This window comes from Tachypleus tridentatus, chromosome 5 (assembly GCF_004210375.1).
Source record: "Tachypleus tridentatus isolate NWPU-2018 chromosome 5, ASM421037v1, whole genome shotgun sequence".
Lineage (NCBI taxonomy): Eukaryota > Metazoa > Arthropoda > Merostomata > Xiphosura > Limulidae > Tachypleus > Tachypleus tridentatus.
In genome coordinates, this window is record NC_134829.1 from 25,636,137 (window position 1) to 25,656,210 (window position 20,074).

The window sequence follows — 20,074 nt, forward strand, 5'->3', positions numbered from 1 at the left end:
CACTTTTGCAACTGCTAATGCAATGTCGATAGATAGATTTCCAAGGATAAAGTGTTCATTTCAGTAACTAGATCCAGTTCTTCTATCACCCCATTCCAAACACTTGGAGCTTTGACGAGGTTATAGGTCACCATTATTTGAAACAGCTTATTTGAGAAAAGCCAATAAAATTAGGATTTAAGTTCCTTTATGTGTCTGGGAGTTATTGTATGAAGTTTAAGTTATAAGAAGGCAAAGAGCAGCGAAAAGAAATTGTCACTCTTGAAAGCTTAATTATTAAAAAAAAAGTAACTCTATATAGGGATAAATTTGCTAATAATGTATTTACCACACTACTACTACAACTACCAAAAAATTTACGGCATCAAAATTATTGAATTAAATTATCTGATCGTCTAAACAATGTGATATTCAAGAAACTAAAAAAGAAGAAAAGGATGTTATTTTGATGTTTTGAAAGATACAGTTGCTGGTATAATATAGTTAGATAGCATAATAACAGCCAAGTCGCTATTGCTACAACTTTACTGATGATTTGGTACTTTCCAAAAAAGCTTGCAAGCATTATAGTCCAGCATCAAAACAACAAGATGGGTGTAATATAACATTCCATATTTGCGAAATGCAGTGAAGGGATAAGTAGAGTTGACTTTTTTGATCAAAATCGTGTAAGTTATCATGTACAAAAAAACCAAAAGTGGTAATGGCAAATAGTGAGTTTTGTTTTGGTGCTTTAACAAATACGTGGCTGAAGTGTATACGTGTAGACAACATGTCCGATTGAAATATTGAAGACAAATTATTTTTTACACTTTTGACTACTCTCAAATTCGAAGAGCTAGATCTGTTTGTTCCATAAGGAGAGGTCAAGTGCTACAAAATATCAGTACATATAACTAAAGCACTGACTTGTACAAAACCTGACATGATGCCATTGTGTATATCTGCTTGAAATGCCAGGTGGGTTTTTACAATGACCAACAATGACGGATTTAAGATTGTATGGATGCAGGGATTAATAATTTTTGTGGTCCCTATCCAATGTAATTGTACATAGAATGAAATTATTAATGGGCCCCATTAAGACTATGACCCCCCTCTATCCCCTACCTAAACACGCCACTGCTGATAATTTTGTGAATTATCATAGAAATTGAAGTTGACCATTACTGAATACTATCTTTGTGTTATGGAGAGAACTCACAACTGTCACTTTATTTCAGAAAATACATCAGTCATTTGTTAGTTTCAGGTATTCAGCTTCTATTTGTAAGAGTGTGTGTGTGTTTTCTTATAGCAAAGCCACATGAGGTATCTGCTGAATCCACTGAGGGTAATCGAACTCTAGATGTAATTTTTATTAAAATAAATATTTAAAATAATGCAAGTTCTTTTAATGTATGTGTCTTTTTTCTAAAATCTCAAACATATGGACTAAAAACCCATTTTTTTTACATTACAAAAGACTACTATGCACAGTTAGACACTGTCCCTACTTGATCAATGTACAAATCATCAAAGTGTTTCTCTTTAGACGAATACCTAGAAAAGTATTCACGTTGAAATAAAAAACAAAAAAACTATAAAAGTATCTCATTTAATTTCTTTACAATAGCTTCATTACGTGATTGACAATTTTCTGACAGCATACTTTGGATGGAACGTACACATGTTACCTTCTTGGCCAGTGAGGGATGATGCAGTCGTTGATCCCTTCTTAAAGTGCTGGACAAAGTTGAGACAGTATCCAAACGACCAGAATAGTCATCTGTCATCGAGAACAAGAGACACAAAGGCACGTAAAGCTAAACGATTTCAACGGTTTTCAGGACAAGGTGATTACACCAAAACTGCATTGAAAGAGGCTAAACGAAAATTGTTTAAAATCACATTTTAATAAAAATAGTTGGTAACATTTCATCAACCCACACATAACATTTTGCCTAAGTGTTTCACTCATGTTGCTTTATAAAAATTTATTTTAGGCAGTTTTGCATATTAAAAAGAAGTCATGTTTTTCATTTCATTTTTCAAAGCTAAATTCACTATAGTTATATATTTCATTTGAAAACGTACTTAAGTAATACTCAATTTATTTCTAATTACAATGGCGAGATTGTTTTCATTAAAAGTTCAAATAAAAATTTATCTTGCATATGACTACAATATATTTAAAATTTTTGAAAATAACAATAATAGCTTTAATATATATATATATATATAAATTATTGCATCTATAATCTATATAAGCTGTAAGTAATCTGTTTTTGTTTTTTATACAATTAACATATTAGATAACCTTAAGATGGCGCGGTATGGTATACATGTGTTTGATATACTTAGGTGAAAGATCGTGTGTGAATAGTGATATTAAGCTTTAAACTGGTGTTTTGCAACTTGTATATTCCTTTTATGAGTGAACACCTTATATCTTCGGGTAACTGTTATCACAATTTTTAATAACTGTGATCTAGTTTGAAGTGAAAAGTGGTCTTGTTGTTTTAAATATCAATATAAGCATCGATTCTGCAAACTTTACAATTGACATGTGCAGAATTTAGTATAACAATAAACTGGCTATGATTCAGTGCGAGTTATGACGGCTCAGTAAGTAAAACTTGTTTGAAATTTATTCCGAGCTTGAAGCAATAAAGTTCCCTGTATGTTAAAAGTAGAATTTATGGAATGCAATACACACACATTTACAAATTATAATACTTATAAGTTATATTAAAAATTGTGAAATAAAAGACTAAAACTAGAAAATGAGTAATTAATGTGACTCTTTTTATGATATTTTATTTTTTACACCATCAAATTAATGATAAAATAACATCTTAAACTTAGGTGCCAAAATATTTTTTATTGTGTAACTTACATACAATGGAGGATCTTTGGTCTGTCAACAATTAAATGAAAAGTTAAAGGCTGTCTTTGCACACTCACTGTTTAGAAACGAAAACAATTTTTTTTTTTTAGAAAATTATCAAATTTCTCTTTCAACTCCTTTAAAGTGCTGACTTTTACTGCTAATACTCATAGCAACTCATTCCTTACACCAACCATGCTGTGTAATAAAAATAAAACTATCATAACTGGAGGCTGTTCTATATTTTTCCAAATCTTAAACTTGTGTATTTTTGTTCTTTTATATTTGTGATACTGCAAAAAGAAATCATGTCTTTATTCTATTAATTATGTGGATAATTTTTGAACTTCAATAAGGTTACTTTTTAAAGAGAAAATAGAATGAGCTTAGTTTGTCCTGTTAAGATTATTTTTTCTCTGGAACTGTCCTACTACTTATTCTGGTAGCTTTCTTTTGAATCTTTTCCAAAGTTAATACTGAACGTGTATGCTCTTTTAGCCAACAGGCAATATAATGTGATAGCCAGTTGCACTGTTTGCTGGTAAAAGAGAAGGTCATGAGTTAGCAGCAGTGATTTTGGCTAGTTGCCTTCCTTTTAGACTGTTACTGCTAAATTGGGGACAGCTGGTGCAGATATCCCTTGAGTAGCTTTGCACAAAATTCAAAATAACTCAAGGTTAACATCCTTCCTTAAGTAGGAGACCAAGACTGTGCATTGTTTCAAGTGATTAGTATATACAGAGAATTACCTCATGACTTTTAATCAGCATGTTTACAAATAACCCTTACAATTTTGCTATTCATAGTAGCTTTAATGTTAGCAACAGAGCACTGCTTTGATAGTTTAAGTGAATTCACCACTATGTCAAGGTATTTTTATTCAGTCATGGTATTGAATTGGTTCTGTTCTATGTCTCTATATTAAATTTGTAAACCAAGTTAATATAACCCAAATATATCACCTTGCACTTTCTCTAATTAAAGGTAATTTGTCAAATATTAGTTTAACTTATCAACTTATCTTGGTCATCCTATTCTCTGTCCTCAGAAAAGCTATACCAGTAACAAGAGACCAATTTGACTTAGCTCCATTATTATATAGTAACAACCTTTTGCTTTTACTCCATTTTATCACTTTAAAAATAAGACAAGTAGTCTTCCTCCATCTTTTATCATTGTGAATTTTCTAGCCTTTTGAATGCTAAATTATCAAAACAATTTTTGAATGTCTCACTAATAGATAACATCTTAATAAATAAAAAGAAGTAGAAAGGCAAATTTGCCTTTGGTAAATTTTCTTAATGATTTTGTAAAGCCTCTTTTATTATACGCCAGAATTTTTCCTACTACAAAAATATAGTTTTTGGCACGGATGTACGTCTGTGGACTCACAATATCATAAATTGGGTGCAGGCAGCCCATTGTGTAGCTTTGTACTTCAAACACAGACAAATTAATGCAGTCTTATCAACAATATGACTAAAATTTGCAATTCTTCAATCATTGAACACCTATCTATTGATTATAAATATACCAAAAATTATCTTTTGCCTCCTTTAAAACACTGAGAAGAACCTTGTCTGATTCTGGTGTTTTTTGTTTTTTTTTAATTTAGAAATATTTTATTCTTACCATCAATAGATTAATATCTATGTGATTCAGATCATTATTTCACATATTTCAAGAATAATGCTAACATCATCTGTTCTAAAACATAATACAAGAAAACATCTATAAACTCACATATCTAATTTTTAACAAAAACTTTGCCATTAGCATCTTTTAAGGTCTTAGTTCCTAATTTTAACAATTTAATTACCTTTAACATACTGAAAAAAACAAACAAACAACTTTACTGTTTGACATTATTAACCAGTAGTTTCTCATAAGCCTTTTTAGATCTCGTAATTTCTTTTTTCTTTAGTGAAATCCTAAGTTTTCTTGTATTTTGTAAATTTTCAAATCTGTCTGTCAACTTAAAACTTCTTAAATTGTGGTATATCATTTGTCTCCAATTATCTCTTGTTTCTTCTAAATCATAAAAATCTAGCAACTACCATTAACTCAAGTTTATTATTTTCTTTTCATGTAACATAAACATTGAGCTAAAGCATTCAAGTGTATGTGTTTGACAAAGCTTATAGTTTTACATTTATTGTTTTAATGTTTTTTAGTGCAAAGTGTATTATTTAGTATAATATTATCTACTATCATTTGTTATTTCAAAAGTTGATTAGTGATGCTTTATTAAAAATAAACATGTTTATTATTATAATTTTTAGAATATAATATACAGTTTACTTAAGGCACTTTCAGGACCTCCTTCATTTATTATGTGTTCTATCTTTATAATTAAAATAGTAATTTGTATGCATATGTAGGGAGCTTTTTGAACTTTATTAAACTATGTAAAATGAAATTAAAATGTAGGAAGTATGGATGAGGTTACCATGTGAGCATGGAAAGCTTTATAAACTTAATTAATCTGTCAGTAACAAAATTAAGAGTAATTAAGTACAGATGATATCACCACATGTGTAAGGGAGGGTGGATGTAGGTGGTACTGCACATTGCAAAGGGAAAGATGTTTGGGAAATAGAGCTATCATCCATGTGAGCCCCACCTCAGACAGTAGTTTTTATGTGAATTACTTCACTTCTTTATTTACACTTTGACTACTAATTACCATCACCCTGTGAGTTTAATATTTCTCCATAATACCAAGGTTTTGAATGCATTGCTAGATCTAATATCTCTTATTAGTTCAGTCTGTCTGTCATGCCTACCAGTGACACACAGCAGTATTTCTACATACCTACAATGCTTAATTACAAACAAACTGTTTGTCATTTTTGATAATATTGTCTCAAACTGTCTTTTGAACTAGAGGTATTTAGTGTGTATCACATGTGGAATAGTTTTGACCTTGATGTCTTGCATGTAAATATAGATTTGTTCAGAACTCTACATATCTAACTTCATGTGCAAGTAGTTTAGACAGATCACTAAACTGTTTTAATTACTTTAAGTACATACCACTGCCTTTACATTTTATAAACTCTGTGAATTCAAATGCAAACTACTGTAACTAAAAGAAAGTTTTATATGCAAAACATGAGTTTCCCTTTTATTTATCAATATACAGTGTTATTACTACCAATGATAAAGTATTAAAAGTACATTATTTCTATTACTTTATGGGTGCACATTGTATATAATTTTTTGGTAATACCATCATTACACAGTGTTTTAATTAAATTAAAGCACTTTAAATTTTTCTTATAGCTACATGAAGACTTAAATTTAGCTCAAAGCTCAGGGATTATTGCATATTTATTATGTCTAATCATAAACCTGCTTTTTATGTTTTTGTCTTTGTCAGTATTGTGCTTACATACAGGGGCATAGATTTTTTACGCCCGATGGGGTGGATGATTTTTGCAACCACTTACGTGGACTGTTCAATTTGCAAATTGGTAATCTCTGATTATGTGAACCTGAAAGCTGTAAACATGCAGTCACAGAGTAATCTTGTTGCCACGATACTTGCATGTATACTTAGGCCTACTGATTGATACTTACGAACTATCGCTTAGATCAAAAAGCTTAGAAGCACGCCTATATTAAAGATGTACATTTCGACTACTGAAAAAGCCTACATCTAGGCCTAATTATGTAATTCGATTGGCAAGAACACGAGAATCACAAGAACAAACACACAATTTGTAGGCCTGTGATGCAATAAAACAATTCAACAGACCAAACTGTATGAGGGGGGATGATTGTATGCACCATACCCCCCACCTAAAATGAAGGGGGATGTATACCCTCCATCCCCCCAGGATCTATGCCCCTGCTTATATTTATGGAGGAACAATGATTTTTGTAAAATGTATTTCTTTATTCATATTAATCATAACAAAAATTAGATCAGTGTATGATTTTTGTTTTAATTCACACAAAAGCAATTTGGAGAAAACTACATCAGGCCTTGTTTTAGTGCTAGAGCATTAATTTTAACAAGGTATGGTGTTGATAGGAGGAAACATCCTTTGGACAATTGGAAGTGTTAAACACTCTCCTTGAGACACTTTAAATTTGAAAAAGAGTTCAATCAACTAATTAGTGGAAAAATTAGTGAATAAGAGACTTTAGATATTTAAAGACCACGGAAAAGAAACTGACCTAATGGTTTCTTTGCAGGTTTCAATAGATCGTCTCAAAGCAGTTGCCTCAAACATTTGTTGAATTACTTATTTTTATCTCTTACCATGGGCACAAGTGATACAGTTGAAAGTGAGTACAGTTTGTCAAGTTCAATCAGTATGAGAGGAGAAGCCCAAGAAGAGTTGTATATTCTAGACTTGGTCATTAGCAGGTATGTGGAAGAAGTATCATGAAAATTATTCTTATTGTATTTGAAAAATATAGACATATACGTGAAAGAGCTTATCAGCCAGAGTCATTGGTTCTTCATCTGTGTGAAAATTATAAAATACAAAACAAAAGAAAGTCAAGAATAGAATAATTGTTTTTTGTAGAATTTTCCTAAAAGATTAAAATAAATTATCTCAATTTACCAATGAGTTGAGCATCACCTCGTACCAGAAAAAGTTTTTTTATTGTCAATTATTCTTCACAGCCTAGTGATGATTTAGTAAATACAAGCTTAATGATATAATTTTTTTGCACACCTGTGGATCTTTTGTTTTCTGACTCTCTGCAACAGCTTTCATGTAACCTTCTGTAATGTGATTATATATTTTCTTTCACATATTTCTATTCCTCCTCCTCTATTATTCTTTCTTGATGGTTGACCACAAGATTTGAAGTATACTTTGGGCAAAAGGCTTTGTCAGCTCTAGGTATGGTGAAGGTCATATGCTTAACATATTATTACTTATTCTTCTTTTATGTTGCTTATATATTTTCTTACTGTCAACACATTGTAATGTTTGGATTGCCTTTGGATTTTTTTTACTTTGTTATTTCATAATGTAATGGGACTGGCTGTGTTAGCCATCTTAACATTTTTTGGATACCAATACTTGTTTAGTTTTTGTTTTTGTCAAGATATTTGTTGGTCATCAGATACTTTTTTGTTTGATGTATATCATTGTTATCCATTTTCAACTTCATGTACCCTATTAATTACACAACTATTTTTGCCTAATACAGATTGTATATTTTGTTGCATCTAACTTTTTGCCTTGAATTTCTTTCTGTGTCACTGAAAGATGCTTGAGTAGTAAAACAATTATCTTGGGCACTATTGCTTGTGCTACATGTAGGGTAACATTACTAACTTGCCAAGTCTCAACTCTCCTTCCAAGTTTCTTATCTTTATTTTATTTATAAAAAACCCTTTGTGTGACATTGAATTAATGTTAACATGTTTATTTTGTCAGGGCTCTCTATGTAGCATTTTTGATTATATTTCTGATTTAAGGTTAGCAGGCTTAAAATTTGCTTCATAAGTAGAGCTGAACAATTAATAATCTACCTGTGAATGTCAACTACATCAATATAGTGTCATGCAGAATGATCAATTAATTTAAGTTATGATAATGAAAATAATCAACTAAATAAAATTGTTTTTCATTATTTCAACTATCCAATTATCAACATTTTTTCTGCTTTAATTTATTAATATTGATTAATTTAAAGTTGTTCAGGTTAAGTGTCGTTACTCAATAAAATGTCAAAATTAGTGTTTCCGGCTATTCTGCTCCTGAGGTGCCTTTGACAGTAGTGATACATATAAATAACAAAAGATATTGAGAGGTAATCAGAGTGATTTATGCAACTGTCATATCAGGTCATATTACTCAAAAACAAAGATACATAAAAATATCAGAATCATTAAAATGTGATATTTGATTTCATGGCCAGATACTACCTTAGTGTGTTATGTATAATTGTCAGCCTTATCCTGTTGTTTACATATAGTCGCTACTACTAACAATTTTGGTGTCTGTTCAAATCTTTTCCATTTTAATATTTTTCACTTTATATAAAAATGGAATTGTGTTTTCCAAAATGCTATTTTATTCTACCTTGTGAGAGTAAACTTGTCTGTGCAAAAGTTATAGTATTCTAGATATCTTTCCACTTATTTCAAATTAACTTTTTTTTATATAAATTTTTTTGCATTATATTTGTTTACATTAGAGGTGTATTTTATTTTTGAAAAATTACACTATGTAACAAAATTTTTACTTTTTCTTGTTCCTAATTGCTTATGCCTAAAGTAAATGGAAAAGACTTATTTTTCTCTTCAAACTTTGTTTTTGTGACCTGGGTAATGAAATTTCAAATTTACCCATTTTCCAGAACATTCCAGGTAGATTCAGTGCTGAGTAGCTGATAGAGAATTTTCTCAAACTCACAAGAATTCTCTAGAATGTTGTAGAACTTACGAGAATTTTCAAGAATCTTTTAGAATTTTCTAGAACTTTCCATGGTAATATATATATACAGGGGCTCACCACTTACCACTTCAGTTTAGTTTTAACTGCGTAAGTTAACACATAGACCTATCTGATTTTATCAGAGATGGCATCAAGAAACTGCAAGCATTCTCCAGATGTATTCTGCTACATATGTAGCCAGTTTATCAATGAAAGAGCGAAAAAGTACTCTGTGACAGCATCTGTTAAAATGTGTGAAGCCTACAAGGCATATTTCAGCATGCCTGTTGGGGATCAAGACAAACCCTGGGTACCCTATTTTCTGCGAGCTTTGCAAGAAAACTCTAGAAGATAAGATGGACAACTTTTGCTTGCTTGAATAATAAGATTTTATATTATACAAATTTTAAATCTTTTAAAATTTAAATAGCTTTTAATTTATATTCTTTTAATATAAATACATGTAATTTTTTATTCATATGTTTTATTCAGACCTTATGTAAATGAAAATGTGCAAATTTGCCTCTTTTTACATAGAAAATAGGTTACTTTCTAAATTTCATTATCAAGGTCACAGAAGCAAAGTTTGAAGGGAATAATGGCCACTTTCTATACTGTTACAACATAAGCAATTAAAAAATAAGACATACTATAGAGGAACAAAATTTGTGTTACATAGTGTTATTAGTAAAAAGGATCTCTTTTTGCAGTCATTGACAAACCAATGGAGTTTGAGATTTGGATGGAAACAAAATAGCAGTGCTTCTTTAAGTAAATTGGCTCTGAACATTTCATTAAGACTTATCTAAAGAGAGAACAGTATACCAGTCATTATGTGTGTCTAAATTTCATAAGTTAAATAATGGTATTGAATGAACCTTAGAGGCTCAAAAACCTATACAGTAAGTTTAATAATTCAAGTTGTTTTACAAAGTTACATATTTTCAAACATTGTATATTTAAAGTATATTTGCTACATATCATTACAGGATTTAACAACATGCTGCTAGTGATCCAAAACATTTCCCAATTTTAATATGCAAGATTTTTTTATTTTTCTATCTTTCAATAGTTAACTCATCATAAATGTTTTTTTGGAAAAATATATCCATTCAAATGCTACAAAGAGGAAAAGGTTATAATTTATTTCAGAGCAAACTTTTTCTTTTATTGAAGTACAAACATGATATTTTAATTTTTTTATTTATTTTTTGCTAAATCCAGGAGTTCAAATTCTTTGGTGGCATCAAGTTTATCTGATGGAAAAATCCAGCTTTTTAAATTAGAAGGACTTCAGAAAACAGATTCTATTAAAAGTATGTACTTTTGCAGACCTGAAGAAAAGAATTAAAGTTATAAAAAACAAAACTGGTTACTGTTTCATAAACTCATACATTATACTGTAAATAATAGAAAAATTAAGTATGATTGTTTTATACTAAGTTATGATAATGAACTATTGATATTACACCAATAGTTGAAACAATACACTTTTCATGCCATGCCATCAATTAAACCAGTATGTTACCAATAACATTCCAGTGATCAAAACAGTTTACTTCTTGAATCAGACTGTTAATCAAAACGATATAATTCTGATATCGCATCAGTAATTACAGCAATATGCTAATAATACTACACCAGTAATCAAAACTTTAGTAGTATTGATGTCACCCAGACAATCAAAATAGGTAACTACTGAAATTATTCTTGTAATGCAAACAGTAATAACAAAGTATTTTTATTGTTTATTACTAAATTAGCAAACAGTGTAGTCATACTATTCAAGTCACCATTCCATATTATACTTGAGAGTATGTTATTAAATATAGTTGAAGTTCCAAGTTGCACCTTACTTAATAGTGCTTGAAAATATTATGGTAAATTAATACTTTTCTTATAAAGTAATATCATTAACAATAAGTGTCTCAATCCTTATCAATATGTTAATATTATATTAGTATTTTAACATGTTTTTTCTATTCACTGAAGCTTCTAATGTTGAGTTAGTACATAATTTGGCATTTCTTACCTGAACTTAATGACATTACATATTTATCATTGTCATAATCAGATTTTAAGAAGACACTTATTAAACACTTATAATATTAGTACAAAATCCTTTATTTTGCACTATTAATATTTATATATTTCTTTTTTTTATGGTTTTATTTTGATTATTTATTTTGGTCAGAAATTCTCTCTCTCTTTATTTTAGAACATGGAGAAGGTTTAACTGGGATTAGATTTAGTCATGAAAATCCTCAAATTTTATGGTCTTCTTATAGTGATGGAAAAATTTGGTAAGTACTGATACAATAATAATTTTAACAAAGTGATTGGTTGAATTAGGCAACTATACTTCAAGAAGAAATAATCATGATTTCAAGAGGGATAAAAGTGAGCTCTGATAATAAAAAAGGTAAACAAAAGAGAACAACTTTCCACCTTTCAGTTTTCAGTAACTTGATACAGAAGTGATCAAACTATGTTTAACATTTTAAGAACTCTGTTTTTTTATTGTCTTTACCTCTCTTCAAGTCATAGTGCCAGGTACTAAAATATTAAACAATTGTTAAACTATGAATGTAATGTAACTGTAAATGGAATGGATGTGCCTGTTTGGGTAGATATATCTGTTATATTCTTGGAGTGATTTCTGTAAAATATGAAAGCAAATTTAATTTCAAATATAACCAGTTGGAGGGTGCATGGCTGCAGTCACTTGTGTGAAGATTTCTATAACATCATAACATTTACTGTCTCTTATCACATAAGTGATTGTATATCAAATAACCAAAAAAATTGCAAGATATTTTACTTTTAAAGAACCATGAAATGTGTTGTCAACAGATTGTTTCTGTGAGGTTTGTGGTTTTTGTAGCTTATGTTCTCTTTGGGGATATAAATTCATGTTTTTATTTATTCAGTGGTAAGTTTTTGGTTGTTTTTTTTTCTGATAGTTGTTGGGACCTCAGGAAAGAAGTAAACAAGCCAATTCAAGAGTTAAAAGGTGAGTAAAACCAAGCAAATCTTCAACAATTACAGGTTGGGTAGAATCCACTCAGTTCATAACCACAAAAGTATCTATGAGAATAATTATACTGTGATTTTTGATAATGTATGCATATATTTACAACATTGTGCAGGTTGTTGGAAAACATTATGAGGCTTTTGTCCATAAAATAACAGGTTTTTGATCAAAGATTTTGTTATAAAAGTTTTTCTTTTAAAATGTTGACTATCCAACATGTAGAGTAATTTTCATATTAAGATTAAAAATATTTTTATGCATTGGAGGATTTTCATATTTCACATGTGAAATGTTTATAACATTCAGATAATTATCAAATGCTTTTTTTTATGAAAGAATATTTATTTTATCTGTTATTTTTATTATGAAATCTTTGTATGTGTTTGGTAGATTTGACAGATCTCATAACCATCATACAAAATTAGGAAAGAAATATAAATTACGCTTTTCTTTTTCTAGAGTGATTACTAACTATACTCTTCAAAAAAAGAAATGCAAAAGGGATATTTTTGTTATTTTAAAGAGAAATATATGTAATAACATTACAAGCTCAGAGTATGTGATGTTACACGTGTTAAGGCACTAATTGTCGGACCAAAATGACCATAAAAGTTGTGCACTTTGAAAACGGAGGAAAACATTGGATTTTTCACCAAAACGCATTCGTGCCCAATAAATTTGTTTGAGAGATCTGCATGTTCTGCAAGTGCAACATGTGCAAAATCCCTATAAAAGTGACGGGTTCTCGGTTTCCATAACTCAGTGTTAAGCCACAGACACGCAATACAGTTACGCCAAGACTGACTGAAGCACAACGCAACAACACCATTGGTCGCTTGGAAGCAGTCGAATCTCGATCAGATGTTGCCAGAGCTGTGAATATCCACCCAAGCACCATCATAAGGCTATGGAATCCTCACTAACAATATGGATCAACTTGTGACCGTCTACGATCTGGCAGACCTCGTGTGACCACGCCCCGCACAAGATCGCTACATCCGGTTAAGTCACATTCGGGATAGGACCACCACTGCGACATCTACTGCCTCAACCATACCAGGGCTGCGTAGGATTTCCGATCAGACCGTACGCAACCGTCGACGAGATTCTTAGGCCTCACGTGCAACCCATCATGGTGAACGTCAACGACGTTTCTCAACATGACAACGCCCGTCCTCACACAGCCCGACTCACCAATGTCTTCTTGATACACCACAACATCAACGTTTTACCCTGGCCCTCCAGATCACCAGATTAAAACTCCATCGAACATCTTTGGGACGAGTTGGACTGACGTCTGCGACAGCGACAACCTCAACCGCAGACTCTACCTCAACTTGCAGCAGCTTTACAGTATGAGTGGAGAGCCATTCCACAGGATGTGATTCGTCATCTCATCGCTTCCATGGGCAGGAGATGCCAAGCAGTTATTGATGCTCACGGGGGGCATACTCGTTATTGACGTTGAGTGACGTTAAACTTCAACTAGTGAGCGTGGACTTCGCCTTTGCAGACTTTGGATGTTCAACAGTGAATGTGCAAAGTTTCACACATGTTATACAGTACTACCCCGGAATAAACTTGTTAACAATTTGTCTCAAATTTTGCCTTTTGCGTTTCTTTTTTTGAAGAGTACATTATTTGAAAACACAAATGTTTAGTCCAAATAGCTTAAATGTGATAACATTATACATTTATATATGTTTATTAGTCTTATTGTATTGACCTTCAAGCCATTGCTGGCTAATGTTATAAAAGCTAGAATAACAAGGCACAAGAGTATAAAACTTTTCTTCATAAAATGGCCTGTCTTGGCTGTGTGTTAGTGGACTAGTATTTTGTAAAATACAGTCATGTCAATTATAATACATTATATATATGTGTATACATATATATTATTACTACATAGAAATAAGTGTTACTTATTTTTCATAAATACAGAATAATAAACAAAGAAGTAAAGCAAACAACTATCTCTTCTAGTTATAGCCTTTGTATTTGATTACTGCTTATCATAGATTGTTAAGCTTAAAGAAGGAGGGTGGAAAATTTTTTTTAGCTTTTATATATACATTTGAATACCCAAAAACTCATAAATTGCTTTATCAATACTGTAGAATTTCATTATGATTTATTAAGTTTAGTAACTTAGCTATATTTGGGTCTAAAAAATATCAAATTTCAAAGATGCTACATACTCAGCTTACCAACATGGATGTTTGTTTCAAAAGAAAGAAACAGTGTCGTTATATTTATAAGTGGCGGAGAAAAACCGCTTTGGGAACATTCTGAACTTACAGTTGGTTACTGATATGTCATATATTAAAATATACATAAGGGACTGTTTCAAAAAAATGGAAAAAGTGAGCAGAGCTGCTGTGTTTAACTCAGTGTATGAGTAATATATCCACAAATAGAAAAGATATGAGGTTCTTATTTTTTTGTTCCAACTTTTCAGTATCAGTAATTTGAATTTGTACAAAACTATAGACTTTGTATTTTGACATCATCAACATTTAATGTAAACCAGTGACACATGACATAAAAATTGATCTTCAGGTGTGTTTTTGAATATTTACTTTTAAATTAAGAAGTTAAATAATGTAGAATATAAAAATTTGAATTGTAATTTACAGTTTGACACCAAAGTTAATGCCATAACTTCTTGCTGTGGATTCCCCAGACAAGGATTTGTCTGAAGGAGATTACCTCTTCTGAGATCTGAACATCCATCCACATGTTTGCTGTGCATGGTGATACATGAAAGGGAGTTAAGGTTCCTGGATTATCTTATATGAAATATCTCATCCTCTCCTCCTATTGTGTAATATGTTCTTTCTCTTATTGGGACACAGGTTTCTATAAATGGCTTCATTCCTCTTGGTAACACCCTCATGCACCATCATCAATGGGTATTAATAGACCAATGAGCCTTGTTTGGTATCCTCCTTTCCTCACCCCCTCCCTTACAGGCCAGCTTCTGATGGTGGTTGATTTGGTACAATGTTAGTGAAATGTCATCTTTTACAGGTGCTTCTTCTTCTGGTTTTTTTTTGTGTGTGGGAGGAGGTGTACTTTATCACTCAAGAGGTTTTGGAGCAATGGTTTCTTTCTGAGTCCTCTCTCCATGTCTATATTTAGAAACTTCTTGCTGTTCTTCAGGTTTTTCTTCACTTCTTGCAAGGTTTTTAGGGTGGTTGGTAATGGTTCACTCCAACAATTCTACAGTAGTCTCGTATGTCACCAGGGAAGGGACACTTGATCCATAACTCTCTGTTTTGAAATATTGGATCTTCCACCACCTCCCCTCGGTGTGGATTCCTGTACGTGGTGAGGGGACCTCCCAGGGAAGGTTCTGTTCTATCTGGTCACCTTCTCTGGGATCTAAACATCCACCCACGTGTTTGTCGTGCGTGGCGACCCGTGAAGGGGAGGAGAGGATCCTGGTGGTTGAGGGGTCCAACCCTAACACACCACTTTGGCCTCGAATTCCTGTAGACGGCCGGCCTTTGGGTGGCCTCCCTTGGGTCAATCGACTGGTCCACTTGGGCTAGAGTCCACCAAGTACCAGTGTTGGAAGTTCTCAATGGGTGTTGTGGACATTGTGCCTGATGCTGGTGTTTGGGTATAGTGCTCACGAAACCCTGGCGTTGCTGCATTGTCCATGCATGACTTTGTAGTGCGTCCCCTTGTAGGGCTCCATGGTGGGTGGGGTCAGTGGGTACCGAAATCTTTTCTTTTTCCTATGGATCCTCCAAAAAATTTAAATAAAATTGTAAAAAAACAGTCAAAGGGTAAGCGACCACGTCTTGAATACTCAGAACAGCAATCTTCAATATCAGTAACACACGTACCTCATTTTCTTATATTACATTCTCTTCCGGAAAAACCTTTAGAGCAAATGTCCCCTTTTTTTATTCAAAAGGGACTAGAGGGACTTGCTGGCTCTCCAAAGTCAGTAAAGAAACTTCGATCTGGTGACATATTGGTTGAAACATCCACATCCCAACACAGTGAACTCCTCTTGAATTCAAAGGCAATTGGGGATATACCTATTGAGGTTACACCCCATGCTACCTTGAATTCTTCACGAGATTTATTGTTGAAAGGGATTTGAAGAACGTTCGAGTCAGAGATTCTCGCTGGTCTCTCCACTCAAGGCGTTTCTGCAGTGAGGCATCCCCACTCGCAAAGATGGAGTTACACTGCCAACAAATACCCTCGTTTTAACATTTACTTCACCACGTGCACCTGCCACCATCAAGGCAGGTTATCTCATTGCAGGGTTCAGCCATACATACCAAACCCTCTTGATGTTTCCAATGTCAGAGATTCGCCACTCAAAGACATCTTGTCGTGGTTCCCTGACGTGTGCTCGTTGTAGAGGCAAGGACCACGATGCCTATGACTGTGACATGAACCCACATTGCGTAAACTGTAATGGTTCTCACCCCTCTTACTTTCATTCTTTCCCAAAATGGTTGGAGGAAAAAGAGGTGCAGCGTTTGAAAACGACACATAACATTAGTTATCCTGAGGCTCGGAAATTGCTGTCCACAACTCCATCTCGGACATATGCTGCTGCACTTCATTCCACAACTACAGTGGGAGTGCAGACAGATCTCTCTGTGCCTCCAAGAGAATCGTTTTCAAAACAAATGAAAAGCCTTTTGACCTCCGTGGTTAAAAAGGTTGATGAATCGACTTCCACACCCATCTCTGTTCCTCCCATACCTTCCAACAAACCTCAAGATCCACCTCCTTCAGTTTCAAATACAGGCATTTCTTCTGATACATCTTTTTCTCCCACCACAAGAGACAAAACAATTATTCGTTCGCGTCCTCAATCACTGGAATCCCCGCCCAACAACAAAGACCTGCCCAATCGACCCAGAGCAGGATCTGTGGAGGTCGACAGACCTGCCCTGAATAAGGACAGTAAGGAAAAAGACATGGGTGTAAACAGAAGGGTTCTCCAGCCAATTCGCCTACACGTCATTAAAAATGGTCACCTTGATACAATGGAACTGTCGAGGTTTTCGTTCTAATCTGGATGACGTCAAAACACTGACTGCTTCCTACCAACCTGTGTGTCTTTCCTTACAGGAAACATTTCTGAAACCTGTCGATACAGTCACCTTTTGGCAGTTTTCTCTGTACAGAAATGACAGGCTGTGTGATGGACGATTACATGGAGGGTTGGAACTGTTGGTTGATCAACACGTGCCCACCCTGTCTTTGTCGCTCAACACACCCTTGGAGGCTGTAGCCATGCGTGTTTCATTGGGTCATACCATCACTGTTTGTTCTCTGTACCTGTCCCCTGGAGAGACATATGATCAATCAGATCTTGATGCTCTCGTTGAACAGTTGCCATCTCCATTTCTAATCCTAGGGGATTTTAATGGACATCATCCCCTCTGGGGAAGTGCTATTATTGTTGGGAGGGGCCGATCTGTAGAGCAGATGCTCTCTGATCACAATCTTTCTCTTTTCAATACTGGTTCCTCCACTTACTTTCATGCACCTAATCAGTTCTTTACTGCTATTGATCTCTCAGTTTGCTCCCCTTCATTATTCTCCCATTTTTCATGGAGGGTTGACAGTAATCCACTAGGCAGTGATCATTTTCCGATCCTTTTGAGAGAGACTGGCCGTGGTCGATGCCACACTACGCTACTTGATCCTGCCATCGTAAATCAGCCATCAATAGACGACTGTGTAGCAGCAGTAACTGACTGTATTACACATGCAGCTGCTCAGTGTATTCCTAAAACCTCGACACGTTTTCCACGATATCCTCGTCCGTGGTGGAATCCTGCTTGCCACTTAGCACGGAAGGCTCAAAAGCGGGCCTGGGATACTTTTCGTAGATATCCCACACTTTCAAACCGGATTGCTTTCCAACGGGCCCGTGCACATGCTAGGTGGGTAAGACGTCAAAGCCAGAAGGAATCTTGGATTAAGTTCACAACCAGCATATCTTCTACCACCAGTTCCAAGATCATATGGGACAGGATTCGAAAGGTTAATGGGCACTACAATTCTGTACCCCTCTCGATCTTACTCTCTGATGGTCAGGAGGTGACTGATGTTCAGAACATCACTAACACTCTAGGTGAAAGCTTTTGCCGGGTATCTAGCACTTCTGCTTGTTCCTCCACCTTCCTGGCCATCAAGACTCGGGCAGAGTGATCACCTCTTTCCTTTCGAACTGACTGTTTCTTTGACTATAATTGTCCCTTTACCCTGGTGGAACTAAAAAATGGCCCTTCATCGGTCTGCCAGTACGTCTGTTGGACCTGATGATATTCATTATGACATGCTGCACCATCTATCTCCTGCTTCTCTTGATGTCCTTCTGATTGTTTTCAACCGGATCTGGCAGGAGAATGTTTTTCCTGATGCCTGGCGCCAGGCTATTATTTTACCTTTCTCTAAGCCAGGGAAAGATCCCAAGATTCCTTCAAACTACCATCCAATTGCTTTGACGAGCTGTCTCTGTAAGACATAAGAAAGGATGGTTAATGCTCGTCTTGTTTGGTTCCTTGAATCAAACAACCTCCTCTTGCCCACCCAGTGTGGGTTCCGTCAACAGCACTCCACCACAGACCACCTAATTCGTCTTGAAACATCTATCAGAGAAGCCTTTCTCAACCGCCAACATCTTGTATCAATGTTCTTTGACATAGAGAAGGCTTACGACACAACATGGAGGTATGGCGTTTTGCGAGACCTCCATACATATGGGTTACGTGGCCATCTACCCATGTTTATTAAAAAATCTTTTCATGGACAGGAGATTCCAAGTACGTGTGGGTTCGACACTTTCCTGTTCTTTTGTACAGGAACTTGGAGTCCCTCAAGGCTGTGTATTGAGTGTTACACTCTTCAGTATAAAAATAAATGCCATCACTGAACAACTCCCTCTCACTCTTGCGAATGGGCTGTATGTCGACGACTTTCACATCTCATGTCAGTCGTCTAACATGAGATATATTGAGCGGCAACTACAAACCGCCCTCAATTGTGTACAGAAGTGGACTCTGGCCAACGGCTTTAATTTCTCTCTCTCCAAAACTGTATACATGCACTTTTGCCATCGACGGGGTATTCACCCTGATCCTGAACTTCATATCGGTGAAGTTTTGCTGCCAGTGGTCCCGGAGACCAAGTTCTTGGGGCTTATTTTTGATCGTAAACTGATCTTTATACCACACTTAAAGCAGCTTTGGGTCAAATGCACAAGAGCACTGAACATCCTCCATGTTCTCTCTTCTACCAGTTGGGGGGGCAGATCACTGTTCAATGTTAAAGGTATATCGTGCTCTTATTAGATCGAAACTCGATTATGGATCAATGGTCTATGGCTCTGCCAGACCCTCGGCCTTAAAGATGCTGGACCCCATTCATCACCAAGGACTTCGACTCTGCACTGGGGCTTTCCATACCTCTCCAGTTCAAAGTATATACATTGAATCTCATGAACCTTCTCTACACCTTCGCCGTTTGCAACTATCTTTACAATATACTTCGAAACTTCATTCCTTACCAAAGCATCCCACCTGGAAATGTGTTTTCCTTCCTCAGTGGGCAGTACTTTTTCAGAACAGACGATCTGTCATTGCTCCGTTTGGCCTTCGCATCAGGGCGCAATTGGATGAATTGGGTCTGTCCTTGGATAACATTGCAGATTCCACAGGTTGGCCCATCCCACCATGGCTTATTACAGCCCCCAAATGTGACCTTTCTTTCAGTCAC

The 20,074-nt window shown here is 34.5% G+C and overlaps 1 protein-coding gene across 5 annotated transcripts in view; it reads left to right on the forward strand.

Annotated features, from left to right (window-relative positions):
• The first annotated feature begins 2,287 nt into the window (after positions 1-2,287).
• The window catches only part of LOC143250757 (WD repeat-containing protein 89), a 45,450-nt gene continuing 27,663 nt past the window's right edge, over positions 2,288-20,074 (forward strand). For 4 of the 5 annotated variants that reach the window (XR_013028357.1, XR_013028358.1, XM_076501716.1 and 1 more), the window contains exons 1-5: positions 2,293-2,607; positions 7,073-7,247; positions 10,504-10,595; positions 11,498-11,582; positions 12,243-12,292. Coding sequence is in view for 3 of the 5 variants with exons in the window: in XM_076501716.1 (XP_076357831.1) it covers positions 7,141-7,247; positions 10,504-10,595; positions 11,498-11,582; positions 12,243-12,292 (334 nt within the window). In the remaining 2 variants the exon portion in view is untranslated. Of the gene's footprint in view, positions 2,608-7,072; positions 7,248-10,503; positions 10,596-11,497; positions 11,583-12,242; positions 12,293-20,074 lie in introns of all 5 variants that reach the window. The other variant, XM_076501715.1, reaches the window with a different exon arrangement.